The 17,537-nt window shown below is 32.5% G+C and overlaps 1 protein-coding gene across 6 annotated transcripts in view; it reads left to right on the forward strand.

Moving 5' to 3' along the window:
* The first annotated feature begins 154 nt into the window (after positions 1–154).
* The window catches only part of LOC126773226 (ATP-dependent Clp protease ATP-binding subunit clpX-like, mitochondrial), a 41,637-nt gene continuing 24,254 nt past the window's right edge, over positions 155–17,537 (forward strand). For all 6 annotated transcript variants that reach the window (XR_007669723.1, XM_050493981.1, XM_050493978.1 and 3 more), the window contains exon 1: positions 155–612. Coding sequence is in view for 5 of the 6 variants with exons in the window: in XM_050493981.1 (XP_050349938.1) it covers positions 540–612 (73 nt within the window). In the remaining variant the exon portion in view is untranslated. The remainder of the gene's footprint in view (positions 613–17,537) is intronic.

Raw genomic sequence — 17,537 nt, forward strand, 5'->3', positions numbered from 1 at the left:
AATCTAGAATAAAATATTATTGATTAACTTTCGAGTCTATGGTGTAGAGATTTCTTTTTTTGCTAGCTACGCCCTCTATCGCATATAAGTTTTCACCCAAACATTCTGTCGGTAAAACAGTACTTATATAAGAAAACATTCAGATGGTAGATGGCACATGTTTCGAAACAACGTGGTACATATTAAATTGCAACTTCACACATCAAAATCAGCTGTGAATATCAGTATGGCCGCTCTTATATCCACAAAATAAAATTGCTATTGCTATATTCATTTCACAAACATAGTAAAGTGCAGTTTTGGTGTCTACCGCGCGTTAAATATTTTGATTAATCTTTTACAACCGTATCGATGTTGATGTTGACTAAAAGTGTTGCGTCATGACAGAATAGACCTCTCTCTCACTGACAAACAAATACAATTTTGCGAACTAGAGATTACAGCTAAAAGTGGTAGCATTTCTATTTCGCTCGTATAACGTATATGTCGAGTGTATTGCTGATGTGATTAAGTGAATTTGAATAGTAACAAATCTAATAATGAGTAGTGTTCGGTTAAGCTTCGTGTCTGTTGGGAGAATCGCTGTACGGAGAAATTCACAGTTGACATCAGGTGAGCAATATTATTCTTTGTTTTCTATAAGAACTGGCCGTGTTCCAGTGGTTTGCGTCGCAGTTTTGTACGTCAATAAGCGTATTAAACGTGTTTGATAACAAACGTCATAAATCGAATTACGCTTTATATTGGAGATGTAAAATTTTTGTATTTTTAAAGCGATAATTTTCAAATATCATGTAAAGGTTCTTCACAGTAGCAAGGTCATTAACATGAAAATTGTATAATCAGTGCTTGACATTGATGAGGAAGGTTTTTATGTAAATTAAATATTTATTTATGCATATAAAAACAAAATACATAATATTATGTATCTTTTGAAATAGATTAATCATGAAGATTTTGATATGATTGTAATATAAAACAGAAGTTGATTCTGCAAATATAAAAAATATAGAAAGCCATAAACGCTGTTTGCATTTAACTAAACTCTGTATGGTGATAGCTGAACCAATCCTCAGCTAATTTGTAGCATACTAAGAAATGTAAGAGCTTCCAATCAATAGGAAAATACTTGCATAGCTTGAACTTTTAATGCCCAAACATAATAGCCACCAGTTTCTTTATACTACATAATATAATTGACTCATCTAACAATTAAGCTGTTAGTTATTCAATTAGTTATATTTAGATAACATTAACATATTGAATAATATTAATAAAAATACATAATCGTGTCAAAAAATTAAGAAATGTTAAAGATAAAATTAGTTTTTTTTTTAACTTTCAATTTTACAGAAATAAAATAAATTTATCAGTTCTTGTTTTAAGCAAATAAATTCTATCATTATTTTTTTTATCTCTTTTATAATTAATTGTTTTTCAAGTGAAATTTTATGTTAATTCTATTTTATTTAGCTGCTATATCAGCAGTCACAACAGTCATGTATTTAACTATTTAATCCAAGATGTTCAAACTCTCTACCTCTCGAAGCAAGAAATGCACAGTCACTTGTTACATTCAAAATATAATAAAAGAACATTATCTTGCTTTCTAGTTTAGTATGTTGCACTATTATTTAATAAAATCCATTATATTCTGTTTATTTAGTAATATTGATTGATATTCTTAAGTTTATACAATTTAATTCTGTATGTATGTATGTATTAATATACATGTGTAGAATACATTTTCTTCTATGTTCTTTTTCTTTCTCATTACTGAGTTAGTATACACTTTCTTGCTTGTCTTCCTTGATTGTGTATAGATTCCTAAGTGGTGGTAGTGTTATAAATATTTTTTTAATTACATAGAGTTATTTGTTTTTGGATACCTGGAAGAGTTCACTGTCTTGCCGATATACCAGAATCAGAGATATTTTAACTTCCATCTATGTAAAATTGTAAAAAAAAATGTATTATTATTTATGTATATGTACCACACATTCATAATACAAAATAAATGATATAGTCTGTTATCTATTTAATATAAGTTGAGATTTTTTTTTTATTATTTATCTGATTTTATGTTGCTTTGAAAGGTATACTATTGTCGTATAACCGAACATGTTATGCCCCTTGTGCCTGCAATTATACAGGCTCACGAAATCGAAACACAGCAATTGAAAATATTGCATTTTAGTTGTAATGAGTATATGGATAGAATGTAAACAGTTTACTTAACTAGTACAGAGTTCCTTTAATTCCAAGTTCAAGACCCAAACTATGTATAGAATAATTTTTGATAAGTACGACACTAAAAACTGTCGGTCCAATAAACCATATAAAACAATGCAATATTAAACTACCAAATCTCTGTCTAAATGTTTGACGTAAAAATATTACTTATGATTTCTATTCGAGCCAATAATAACCACAGGAGGAATAAAGACAAATAAACGACATTGACATTGAATTGACACAATATTCAAATCAATGAAAAAATTGTGCTTTTGATATTGGCAAAGTTGTTATCGGATCTTTGGAAGTGAATTTTAAAGTGTATATGTTAATTTGTTAAGTGGAATAGTGTTTTATTATAATATAATATCTTGGTACATTCTGATCCCAAACTAAGCAGAGCTTGTACAATGGAAACCAGACAATTGATATATATACTTCTTTTCTTTTGTAAATACATACTTATATGTATAATTACACCCAAACTCAGGACAAACAGATATGTTCATGCACACAGATGTCTGTCCTGGGTGGGAATCGAAACCACAACCTTCTACGTGAAAGGCAAGTATCTACCAACCATTTCAACCGGCCCGTCGAATTAAAATATATCCATGAAGAACAGTTTTAGTGCATATTATACGAGTCAAATCGCATTGGAATATGTAAATCTAAGGTATGCTTATCTTTAGTTCATTTTTGATTGGAATAGGCTATGGTTAGTTTATTGGTAATAATTTTTTTTTGATTAAGTTTTTAGTCATTAAAAAATTATTTTTTATAATAGAATACCAAGAATGGAACAGCACAGAACATGTGTTCTAACTAATAGATTCGGCTTCTCGGCTGAATTTCGGCCAGAATCTTGTGTAAGATTGTGGGTTCAAACCATGTAAGCACCACTGAATATTTCATCCTTTTTTGTAATGGAATGCTGACACACACACTGGACACACGAGCCTGCTGTGTAAACATTGCCTGATGAGATTTGATTGTATTATTTTTAACTTACTGGATTTAAAACAAGTCCAAAGTTGTATGCCCTTTTGCAAGTGTCATGGCTGTCGGTCAGCGCTCTTTTTGCGATTAAATTATAAATAGATTTAAAACGATTATTATTAATAACTATTATTTATCTATGTATCCATATAAAAAGTAATGAACATTAGGTATAAGTCGAGCGTGTTTATCTGTGAAATATATATTTTTTTAAAGTTTAGTCGCTTAATTTGATCTTCCGAGTTAAATATACAGAAAGCCTTGGAGAATGTGATATAGTTAAGTAATATGTGTGGTGCGCTCGATGTTTTTTGGGAGAGGGCTATCCAATGGTGAATGAAACACCAATGGTATTCTCCGCAATGTACAAAACAATTAAGTATTAAATCAACCAAATGGTGTTGATAGTGTGACTGGTAAAGAGGCCGAATACTGATACTAAGTAAAAAATACACCAGTAGAAGTAACAAATTTTATTATTTGTTAATTTTAATATCTTCAATGTAATAACTTATGAGATATTTTATATTTAATTAAAACAAAATATCATATATTGTTAATTCGATGACAGTCGTTTAGTTCTCCTTGTATTATATATACGCGGGAAAACTATTTTTTTTTTTTCAACTTTATTACAAACAATACCAATGACGTTCTGAAACCGATTATATTTTTATTAAATCAAATACAATATAGAAATATGTAATTATTCAATATATTAAGTGAAATACATAAATAAGTATTTCTAACATAAGTAAATAAAACGAAGTACATGTGAGGGCTTATAGAAGTCTTAATGGTGTTTTCTACGAGGGTGCACCTTAACTTGACGTCGTTGAGTTCTAAACGATATACCCAGTTGATAATATACAAAAAATATGTTATATATACACATAATAGGTTACATTTGTATTCGTTTATAGTCGAAAAGACGAAAGTCGCGGGCACGATGTACGGCCGTGTCTCACTGCTAGTCGTTGATTTTATCAAAATGTGTCATATAAAATAATCTCACTTTAATAGGGTTGCCAACAATAATTATTTAAGATAAATAAATTGTGAGCTTTATCGCTTCTCAAATAAGACATACTGTAGTAGGTATATTTTTTTTATGGTAACTTGTAAATGTCCCACTGCTGGACCTCCTCTCCCTTTTTGAGGAGAAGGTTTGGAGCTTATTCCACCACGCTGCTCCATTGCGGGTTGGTGGAAAACACATGTGACAGAATTTCAGTGAAATTAGACATATGCAGGTTTCCTCAGGATCTTTTCCTTCACCTTAAAGCACGAGATGAATTATAATCACAAATTAAACACATGGAAAATCCGTGGTGCTTGCCCGGGTTTGTACCCACGATCATCGATTAAGATTCACGCGTTCTTACCACTGGGTCATTTCGGTTTTTTTTTATGGATAATTGTATTTGTTTAGTTTGATTGAAATCTTTAGTTATTTAAGATAACAATGGATCAGAGCGAAGACTTGACATAATGTATTTTACTATATATTAACGAAAAGTATCCAGATGAACCCAACTAAAAGTGAATGTGAGTTTTTTTGTTACGCTCTCACGCCTTAACTATTCTTAACTACTCAACTTATCATCGTGAAATTTTCCATACACGTGTACAGAAAATGATATAGAGTGCCTAACACCTTATTGTTTTAATTTTATTACCGGTTGCTTAGTTTTTAATATGACAATTAAGTAAGTGTAAAGCTTCAACATTGAATAAATAAATTTGAATTTGAAAAAAGAACACGTTAGGCAACCCTGCTTAGTACTCGTATTGTTAACGACAATGTTTGCATTTTTACGACTTACTTAGATGTTAACAGTTGAATGGAGTTGGTGGATTAATAGGCCGTCCTAGATTTACGTATTGGGTCATTTTTAAATTGACTGTACTAAATATAATAGAATTATGATATTTATTTAATATAAGAGAGACAAACAGCATAGAAAGGCAACGTATACAAAAATTATTATCACGTTAAAAGAAATCATATCAAGTCATTACAAATAATTAAATCAAAAAATACACAGCAGAAAAATAACTAATAAAAATTAAAATGAAAGATTGATTAAAATTTTACGGAGTATGTCTTAATTGATAAATAATTTTGAAAAAATTATTAAATTTTACATTTTAATTGTAATATTATATGATATAGTCTGTAATCACATTACGAATATATGTTTTAAAATATAAATGCATAGAAAGTTTGATTGCAATTAATAACAATATTATAAGTTAAATAAAATTATGTAATACGTTTAAGTTCTAAAACGAAAGTATCAAAAGTTCCAAAAAGATATGAAAAAAACGTGTTTTTTAACTGTGTCTTCGCATCGCATGTTGCGAACAAGTGACGTCGTATCTCGGGTATGTTTTTCGACCCTCACAATAATATCGTTAATTCGTTTACGAAAATGTGTTTTGGAATTGATTGTACTTCCACTAGTTCCACTGGCCGGCTAAATTTCAGACTAGCCTACGAACATAATACATAATCTAAGCAAAGGGGATATTTGATGGTATTGCTTTGTGCGATCCAGTCTGGGTACCACTCATCATTCATTGTTTTTTTTCGGTATGTAGGGTGTGTGACAGTGTGACTACAGGCAAAAGGGACACAAAAACTTCGTTCCCTAAGTTGGTGGCGATGTTATGAAGGAGTAAGTAAGAAATGGTTAATATTTCTTACACCGTCAATGTATATGGGCGGTCTTGACTACTTACCATCAGTTACCCCATTTGTCTACCTATAACATGAAAAAAACCTTCAAAATCACCAATAGACAAACGTACGTTTCATAAAAAAAATATATTAGTTTTATCGTATTAAACTTCGACTGTAGTTTGCTCCAGTGCGGGTTTTCACCAACCCGCACTGGAGCAGCGTGGTGGAATAAGCTCCAAACCTTCTCCTCAAAAAAAAAAAAAAAGGGAGAGGAGGCCTTAACCCAGCAGTGGCACATTTACAGGCTGTTACTGTAGTTTTTAAAACAACTGTTTCCCCGTTTCTGAAAGTTGTGGTATTTTTATTGTTACGAAATTTCAATTTTATATATCATACATAAGCTCTCGAGTTATTTTAGTGACTTTGATGACTTTCTAAAATTGAAAATTATCGCAATATATTAACGTACGTAGTACCTAGCATTATCCTCTTGTTATACAATGTTATTATTTGGGTTACGGTATATAATACATTTAACATTTATTAGTTCAAAAGTATTGAAATAGTATTAGAATTGTAGTTAATCGCTGTGAAAGTGCATTGGACATAACATTTTAAGGAGATGGTTTGAAAGTTACTCATCACGCTGATCCGCTGCGGATTATGTTAATCAATTGTGGTCGAATTTAAATAGAAATATTTTTATTCAAATAGACTTTTACAGGTACTTATGAATCGTCAAGCGTGACCACCCTGCTACCACTATGCAGGTTTCTTTACAATGTTTTCCTTCATCGGATTTGAAACACCGATGTTTCGATAAAATTAACTTATTCTAACTACAAAGAATATAATTTAAAAGAAAGTCAACTTGTATCGTTTAATATCCTATTTTTATTTATCATATAAAGCGAATGCCCGACACGTGTTACCAATAACTAACGCGTACGACTTACGCGTCATGTCATACTATTGTACGATCATGGTACTATGCCAGAAACGATTATTTAAATGCCAATAACGACGAAGTTGCAACTCTGTGATGAACGATGTGTGCATACAATACGAACAAAGACACGTGTTTTAATCCGGCAGACGTTTTGTATGTGTACACATTCAGCATATGTCGTGACGATCGATTAAACGATATAGTTGATGAGCTTCAGCGCCATCTAGTAGCGAGTTATTATAAAAATTGATTAGGAAAAAAACCTTCTCCGTAAAAAAAAAAACAAATTTCATAGCGATATCAACATCGTTCATGTCTCAAGCATAAATATACCAACATAGTTTTTATTTATTATAACACAAGAACACATGAAAGTAAAGAGTTGACGAAATAAAGACAAAAATTTGTGATAACTGCATGAACAATAAATCAACAAACACGTTATAGCACAAAAATCCAAGTATAAGACAAAATTACAAATTACAAAAAAATAAAAAATTAATAATATTTGGAAAAAAATATATCTGGATAATTATGTTTTATTTATTAATGACGTTATGGTCCTTCTAAGTTTGTGTCAACTATTGGTAAAGATGTCAACATCCTTTTATATTCTATAAGAGTTATATATTATATAAGACAGTATAATTTAATCCATTACTTCGCAAGTTAATAAAAATTCCTATAATAAAGCAAATACGACTAGTTAGAAACCGTCCCCCTTCTCTTATTTGGGCTTGCATCTCAGTCTATAGGCAGCCTAGCGCTGATAAGTTGACGTAACACCACTTTCACCTGGAAATTTAAGTATTGAGCTTAGAACATTGGAGCCATTCTTAATATAGATTGACATACAAAATATGATTTTATTTCGCGTTATATAATGAATTGTTTGAATAAATTATATAAATATATTTTTTAATTTAAATATACTGGCGATACATAACAAAACTATAACCCTCGAATTAAGTGTACAGCTTGTATTAAGAGTAGCCATGACACTAGCCAAAGGAATTGAACCAGCGACTTTTAAATCGCTACTTTATGTCGGCCTATTAACAATTGCACTATTGAAACGCCAATAACAATAAGCCAGTACGCTTCTATATTGACGGGCCGTTTAGCGTGGTTGGTAGATACTTGCCTTTCACGACGAAGATTGTGGGTTCGATTCCCACCTTTGACATTTGTGTGAATGAATTATCTATATAAGTATGTATTTACAAAAGAAAAGTAATATATATATATAGTATATCAGTTGTCTGGTTTCCATAGTACAAGCTCTGCTTAGTTTGGGATCAGAGGGCCGTGTTTGAATAATGTCCCAGGATATTGTAGAAAAAAAAAGTTGTGACGTCACATAAAATTGAACCTTTCACCTTTCCGAATCGAATCGATCTCCGAGTACCACAAAAAATGGTCGGCGCGATATTTAAAGAGGCTCAACCAGTCGCACTGGTAGTACAGGCCAACATTCCAGATACCTGATAGCTGGTAGACTGCCATTCAGATGTAGCTAGCGCAAACATGGACGAGATTGATACAGACATTACGTAAGGAAGTACATCGTCACGGGCGGAAACGAGGTCCCGGCTTGTGACGTCTCGTCGACGGACGTGACGACCACACGCTCTCAATGACTCCCAAGAGACACCCTTGGAATGTTCCCCTTTCTAAGTCCTCACATACGACGTAGATATCCCCCAACCAGAGCCACATCCCCATTTTAGAACGTCAAAACAAACAAATTATATTTAAAATAAATTCTTATAATTTAGATTTAGATAGTATACATGTAATAATTATATTATGCAATTAAAAATAGTTAATATATTATTTGTATAAAATTCGCTGATTCTACTAATTAGGTTTTAGTGTTGAATAATTGTTAAATTAAATCGTATATGAATATAATGCCTTGAAATACATAAAATATGAATTTGGGTCGAAATTAAGAACGCAACATCGCTCACGGTCGAATATTATATATGCCTAAAATTTTTGTTATGTAAAGAAGAATACGTAAATAATTTATTAATATATTATATATTAATAGTTATTTATATTTAAACACACGCATTTATTAATGAAACTCATAATATTATAATTTCCGCCAAGTTCATGTTGAATCGCGCGGAAAATTGAACGTTTTTATGCCGTTTATATGAAATAAAGTAAATTTTCTTCCAATCGAAGGAGGATTAAAGATATATCTTACATATCGTTATATAATATAATTCGACACTATTTCATTTAACTACACTTACACACTAATGCACTTTAATTTTACTTCGAAACTAGTGATCATATATTAAGAAACGTAATCTATGGTATGTACTTATATGACTTGTATTCAATAAGGGATGATAAAAAGTGTACAGTTAATATTCGTTTATTTCCATGCAAGATAAATAATAATTCAATTCTATTTAATCATCTTTGTAACTTGATTGCCGAAAAAGAGGAACTATTGAGTTTTTTGCTGGTTCTTCTCGGTAGAATATACATTCCGAAACGGTGGTAGTTTTATATTTAATTTCATTTACTGGTGGTAGAGCTTTGTGCAAGCTCGTCTGGGTAGGTACCCCCCACTCATCAGATATTCTACCGCAAAACAGCAATACTTGATATTGTTGTGTTCCGGTTTGAAGGGTGAGTGAGCCAGTGTAATTACAGGCACAAGGGACATAAAATCTTAGGTCCCAAGGTTGGTGGCGCATTGGCAATGTAAGCGATGGTCAACATTTCTGACAGTGCCAATGACTAGGTATGCTATGTAGGGCGTTGGTGACCAGTTACCATCAGGTGGCCCATATGCTCGTCCGCCTTCCTAATCTATAAAAAAAACTTTTAAAATGACGATTTAAAAGTGTTCACAAAATCCTGCTTGAATAAAGTATATTTTGTTTTGATTTGAATAAAAATAAATGAACTAGTTACAAGAATTGAAATAAAAAGGTGTTTATATTTATTAATGATCATCATGACGTCTCGACATATTGAAATGTTTTCAATGATATGTAAATTTGATATCGTAACAAGCGAAGCTGGCGAACTTGAACCTATACACCTCGCGGATCGCGTACAAGGTGTTCTGCAATTAATACGGCGCTAAGCGACTATGGCGAGGTTTTCAACCGCTTTAAGAAATATACATATATATGTAAATAAACGTATGTATGTAAATAAACGAGCGTCATGTACGTACTACGTAGTTTTTAAGCGCTTTATGCGATACTTTTTTTTAAATCAAATATGATAGTAAGTGTTATAACAAATTTTATAACGTTGTAACAAATATTAACCATTTCTTACATCGCTACTGCGCCACCAATCTTGGGAACTAAGATGTTATGTTCCTTGTGCCTGCCGTTACACTGGCTCACTCAACCTTCAAACCGGAACACAACAATACTAAGTATTGTAATTTGGCGGTAGAATATCTGATGAGTGGGTGGTACCTACCACCTTTGGTTAATATTTCTTGCAACGCATATGTGTATAGGCGATGGAGGCCCTTACCAATGTTGGACTATTTGTCTATCCGCCTACATATTTTATAGACATAAAAAAACATTGTTTTTAAATCTTATTGGTATTGATGAATCTTATCTTTATTTTTGGTTTTGTGTCTGGTATGATGATAATATTTTATTGTTTGTCAAATATATGTATGTAATTTATTATTAAGAGAAATCTTTTATACTCATAGAGTAATAAAAACAATAATTGGCTTACAATCGTAACGCAGCTGCAATTGCATAAGGTCGTATGTGACAAATAGATAATTGAAACCAATTAAAAACAGCGAAATATTGAATTTTTAAATACTTGATTTGTATGTTTTAATATGCAATCCTCGCCCTCAGCCTATGTCCTTATATCCTTACTTCATATCACATTTCATCAAAATCGGTTTAGTGGTTTAGTCGTAACAGGTATTTACTTTCGCATTTTTAATAATATTAGTATACATATTAGTAAATATTATTTGCTATGTACTCCTTGTTGGACTCAAGTTTGACTGGAAAATAATACGATACGCCGTTGCTAGCTTTACGTTTTTTGTGCAAATAAATAAATAAGATGAAGTGAAAAATAAATACGGGAGCAATTAAATTACGTTCCGTTCAATGTTTAATATAGTAAAGAGAAATGGATGAAAATATAGACAAAGATAATTTGTTCGTGATGGTTTCACTCTGCACTGCACATTAAACGTGTTCACAGTGCAAATATAGTTTTAAGTAACTTACATATAAAGGCTACTTGAGTAAATCTTATGTAAACAAAGTCAAGTCAAGTAACAGCATCTAATCTCCCACAACAGCGCTCCTCCTCCTATTGAGGAGAAAGTTCGTCATCCCTTTATCATGCTCCATGGTGGGTTCGAATAAGCAAAAGATATCACACCTCGGCTGCTGGTTGTAATTTAAGATAGAAATCAAATAAGTATACATCTATACAAATAAATAAAATAGAAGTATTTCTGTGATGAAAAAAATATGCGTCTTTTTAAGTTAATATAGCTATGTGAGTTACTAAAACTCTGTCTGTTTGTCCAAGGTAATCTTCAAAACGGTTAAAAGTTATAAAAGCATACAATGCAATTATTCTAAAGAATATTCCAAGGCATCTATTAGATTTATTTCATTAAAATCCGTTTAGTCTATTAAACGTTACAACAACTTAAATTATACGTACATTTTTGTTTTCAACTAATTTAATTTAAACGTTATAAAAATGAGTTCTTTTGAAATATTATCTTCTCGAATTGAATTCCGCGCTGGCGGATGTAATTGTTTCAGAAAGTTCTATAAGCGCGAGATGAACTTTGTAGGTGAATATATGTATATTCAATAAAATGAAATATTATATATAAACCATGACTCCCGTCATGTTATGGATTAAGTTAAATACAGAGCTACAACCGTTTCGGAACGTAGATTCTACTCAAGAAGCTCAGTGGTTACTCTTTTTTTAAGTAAAATTCATAGACAAATATATATATAATTATTTACGAAATTATCTGCAATAAAAAACTATTATTACTTAAACGTAGTAACTATTCTAGCTTTAACGAAATTTATAACAATTTGTAACATCCGAAATATTCCGAAAGCGCAACCATTCGCTTGTTAAACGATAAAATTATCAGTGCATCAAAGATTATGACTAATAGGCAATGGAATTTACCGTTTTATTTTATAGTTAGGTTTGAAGTGAAGGTGAGAATTATTTTCAAGGACCAGAGAAACAGATAATCAGTTGAGAGAGATTAACAATGGTTGTAAGAGATATACCATTGTGATACGCCAACATTTTTTTTTATCGAGAAACAATATTACCTACAACTTTGAGCCAAAAAACAACCAGTGATGTTTTATAGTTTTAGTAAATGATTTATTAAAATATAGTTTATGATAAAATCCGCTAGCAAACCTTAAATATATATATTAAAATGTCTGTCTGTCTGTCGAAACATAAGAAACCCCTTTTTAAAGAAAAAAAAAGCTTTAGGCGCCGAGTGCGCCCCGAACCCCAGAATACCCACTAAAAAACCAGCGGTACCCTTTCCGTCTTAACGAAGAGCGCCACGGGATAGCTTTCGCATGCTACCGTGTAAACATAAGAAACCCTGGTTCAAGTTTAAATTTGTTCCAAATACTAAATTATACGGTATCTTGGAAATTTCAAAGTCTTTGAACCACGCCAATCATCAACCACGCCAACCGGCTTGTATATATTAGATATCAAGGCTGGTGGCGCATTGGCAATGTTAGGGATAGGTAATAGAAATCTATCATACACTGCCAACGTCCATGGGTTGTGGCGGTGATGATGTATATATATATATATATATATATCGTCATGTTTAGATTGAATGACATCGAGATACACAATCGCTTTCACTAAAACCGTTCTAAGTTTATTTTCGTTTTGTAATATAACTACAATCGAAAAGGCAAAATGTCGCCAATTACTCGCTGACGAGGTGAATTGTATTGTGTTCCTATTTGACTTACGGCCGGTTCGTGTATTTAATTTATCGTTAGTGTAAATTAGTAACTGACCGTTTTTCAATAACGAGTGACTTCTACCTGCAACGAACAATTGTTTGTGAACCATATTCGATGCATTGAATTATCACAAACAAGCTTATTTTTAATTAAAATAATAATTAATGCATAATATTCTTATTTAAGGTAGCTTCGAACGACGAAGCTACCTAAAATAAGGATTACGAAGTGAATCATGGCTCGTCGACGATTCTTCTATCCTTAAGCAAAACGAATCGTTTCTTTATTATAGTAACCGGGCATTACACGAAGTTGTTTTATTTTTTCTTGCGACACGAGTTCTCTCACCGCAAACAGTTTGTAAGGTAATGGTAAAATAGCGACAATTACCTAAATGGTCACCATCATTACCAACCCATTATATATTTATTCTGGTCTGAGTGAAAGCGGCGGCTATTAAGGTGGAGTCCTCACTGGATATCGAAGAGCGAAGCTATAATGCGACTCATAATCATAACACGCTTCCTCCACCATCCCACGGTACAGAGAAGCCAGGTCAGGACTGTGGATGTTCTTAGTAGGTTATTTGAGCTTAGGTTCGGGGCGTTACAGTTGTATGGTCAAGGGATTCCGTGACGTCCCAACATAAGGCTGAGAGTACCGCTGCATTTTAATCAGCAGTCTAGCACTCGGCAAGAGTCCTACCATATGCCTAAATAGGCAATATGCATAAATGCAGTTTCTAATAAAAAAAGGCTCCCCTATTCTTCAACTACATTTAATCGAATATTTGAAGATCGTTTTGGATTACACGAACGTGCCGCTCTAAAAACGTTTTTTTGTTTTGTTTTTTGTAGTTCTTCTGGCGCACAGTCGAGACTCAGTCTTATTAAAATGATTTTTCTTCTATTGTTATACTTCTATTTATGTTTTCAAATGACTCGTTAAAAGCAGTACGTTTATTATTTGAGTTCGTTAGAGGTACTTTCATAAACAGTAACATCCTTACTGATATTATAAATTCATAAGTAAGTTACTCTTTTACGTATTAACAACCGATCATCATGAAATATTGCGTATACGTTTTCAGGGTTACGAAAAGGACATAGAGTACCTATCATTTATACCCCCACACCCTTCCCTTCACTTTACCACTTCCCTTTAATGCGCAAGAAGCTAGAGGCAGAAACTAGTACGTATAATGTTAAGAGAAGAGACCACAAACATACATACAACTTACGAAATCAAATCATAAGTTATTCAGTACGCTCGAAAAAAACTTTGAATAGTTTTAGAATTAATTTAGATTCTAAAATATGAATGATGTATATCATTCCATTTTATATTAATTACGTAAGATACATGTAATTGTAAAATGATGTAACTGTATTCATATGAAATAGTGCGTAATGTACAAAGTTTCTCTCGTGTTATATTAATGTTTGATCATTTGTAATAATTATAAATCTCGGACTCTGAAATGACGTCTGCTCATCGTACCTTCACACGCAATGGGATTACCCGTGCCCTTAATACGGCGTGAAAGTTCGCTATTAAATTATTACCCTTTGCGTTCTTGGAATAAAATTAAATATATAGATAACTGATCATTTGAATCATAATGATTTTAACTGCTTGGCTTAAGCCTCCTCTCCTTTTAGAGGAGAAAGGTTTGGAGCTTATTCCACCAAGCTGCTTCAATGCAGCCTGCATTGCTGTGGTGGATATGCGTGGCAGATTTTCATTTACAATATTCATATTTTCTCACGATATTTTCCTTTACTGCTGAACACGAGATGAATTATAAAATTACGTGGTGCTCGCCCGGTTTTTAACTCGTAATCATCGGTTCAGATTCTCGTAAGATCTCGTATATAAAACATGTGTGGCTTGTTATGTTAACATAAGATAACGAGAGTGTATATATACAATGTATTATTAATAATAATGTCCACCAGAAAAATTTCGGCCACGGCGGCCAATCTCAAGAGAGATTAACCAACTACGCAGGAGATATTATAGTGCACAAGTATGTGCGCAAACACAGGTGCACTCTCTATTCACTAGCTCTCATATCCGATGGGACGGCAATCCCACACGACCGGAAAGAGTTCAGGTGCAGGACCAACGGCTTTACGTGCTTTCCGAGGCACGGAAGTGTACACACTTCCAACTTCCAGACTGGTCTGTTACTGAGAATTTTCTGACAGAAAAACCCAATAACTTTTTATTGGCCCGACCTGGGAATTTAATCCAGGACCTCCGGATCTGCGGCTTTACATCAAGCCACTAGAACAACGAGGCAGCCAGTACAATGTATTAATTTGTATTCGAAACGAACGCCTGGAGGCGATCGTTTCGTTTGATGCGTTGTCATCTAAAAAGTCATTAATATTATAATATTACATTTATACACACAATCGTTCCTTAGAAAAGATTAGTCAAAAGTTATTAAAAAAATATAGTCATACGTTGATGATGAGAAAAACCGACCACGTCTTATCTTATCTATCCAAATCTAATATTAACTGAGCTATCTTGTGAGTATATTAATTAATTTCGTGTATGTCGGAAACGGCTCTAAAAATTTAAAATTTTGTATTTAGTTAAAGTTTAACTCTTCAAGTCGACGGGAGACAATTTCAAATAGTATTATTTTAATGACTAAAATTTTTGTTTTCTTTATCTGAAAACATGCTGCTAATGTAAATAATTCATTTTCGTGCTATTAATTAAATAAAATCTACTTCAATTTTAATTAAACTTGTTTACAATTTAAGAAGAAAAAAACAAGAAATTTCTTAAGTATTTCAATGTGCCAAGGTGTGGTTTCGTAATCCAAGGTTCAATTCCACCTCGCCATTGCCTTATATGAGAATAATTCAAGATTATATACCTACTAAGGACACGGAGATTACGAGCATGTAACGACGAGAATATTACACGAAAAGTTGATCCTTAGTGCTTTAAAAAAGAGAAATAAATAAGTCATTTATTATTGTATATGTACTTAAAGACCTTGTTGTATTTTCACCTCAGCGCACTAGATGGCGAAGCGTTGCAAATATTCGTCTCTAATTCGTATCTGCTATGCAATTCTGTAAGAACTCACTTCATTACTCACCCGTGAAATTTTGACAGCTTACTTATGGTGATATACTATTTTGATGCGTGTATTCTTAAAACGTTATTATTATTATGTCAATGTCACATCACGTTCTGACATTTCACGATCGTTTTCTGCGGTGAGACAAGACAAGATACACTTGACGGGATAAAGGGCCGGTTCATATATCTCCTACAAAATCAGAATCACGTACGATTCAACGGTAAAATGCGGTAGCATTCAATTGTTTTCAGTGAAATGTATATTCCGGACTAGCGATAGCGTTACGTTTAATTTGAGTGAAAATGATACAAAAGTTATTATATTAATGTACACGCTGTGTCTGTCGCTATGTCCGCGAATAATGTAATTTGTAAAAAAGAAAATAGCTACATAATATGTACAATGTAAAATGTAAAAGCCGAGATGGCCTAGTGGTAAGAAAAAGCCGAGATGGCCTAGTGGTAAGAACGCGTGAATCTTAACCGATGATCGTGGGTTCAAACCCGGGCTAGCACCACTGAAGTTTCATGTGCTTAATTTGCGATTATAATTCATCTCGTGCTTGACGGTGAAGGAAAACATCGTGAGGAAACCTGCATGTGTCTAATTTCACTGAAATTCTGCCACATGTGTATTCCACCAACCCGCATTGGAGCAGGGTGGTGGAATAAGCTCCAAACCTTCTCCTCAAAAAGAGGTGCGGAGGCCTTTAGCCCAGCAGTGGGACGTTCACAGGCTGTTACGGTAATATGTACAGACATAAATATGATGCGTACGCGGATAAAGCAGCTCGATAGCGCTTTTTCTTCTGAATTCCTTTACATAAACCATTATTTTAGCTCTTAATCTTATATTTAATGAAATAAACCTTTGTTTTTTTCTGGATAAAGTAGCTAATGATTAAAGATTTATTAAAATCGGTTCAGTAATTTCAGAGTTTATAGATTACAAACAAACAAATCTATCCTCAAAACAATATTTTTAATTAACGTTAATATGGATTGAGCATTGAATAAAGTATATTTAATATATAATAATGTAAATTCGAACTAAGCTATTTTAAATACAATAATTTTATAATTCCTACAATAACTAAATCATCGCATTCGTTTCTTTATACGCTGAATTGTAAATAAAGAAAGTAGGTCACAAATTACGAATCGTAAGATAAACGAAAACAAAGGAGTTCAACGTCCTCTGTCTTATTGTTGACGATATTAGGTATGCTAAAGGTTTTTTTTATGGATCAAATGAACCTCTTAATGTTAATGACACAGACACGTAGGTATTATTATTATACATATAAGAATATTTAAATAAAAACTTTTTTAATTTTTTTATTTTGGCAAATCAAGGGATTGAAATTAAACTGCTTTTTTTATTTCAAACAGGTATTTAGACACTTTGAATTTTCATATATCTAAATTTGACGGCGCGAGACTTATATTTAATGTTATAACATTTATATGTATGTGTTATGTGTGTTGCAGATGTTGATAAATATAATGTATTAACAGTAAACAGTAACAGCCTGTTAAT

This window comes from Nymphalis io, chromosome 14 (assembly GCF_905147045.1).
Source record: "Nymphalis io chromosome 14, ilAglIoxx1.1, whole genome shotgun sequence".
NCBI lineage: Eukaryota > Metazoa > Arthropoda > Insecta > Lepidoptera > Nymphalidae > Nymphalis > Nymphalis io.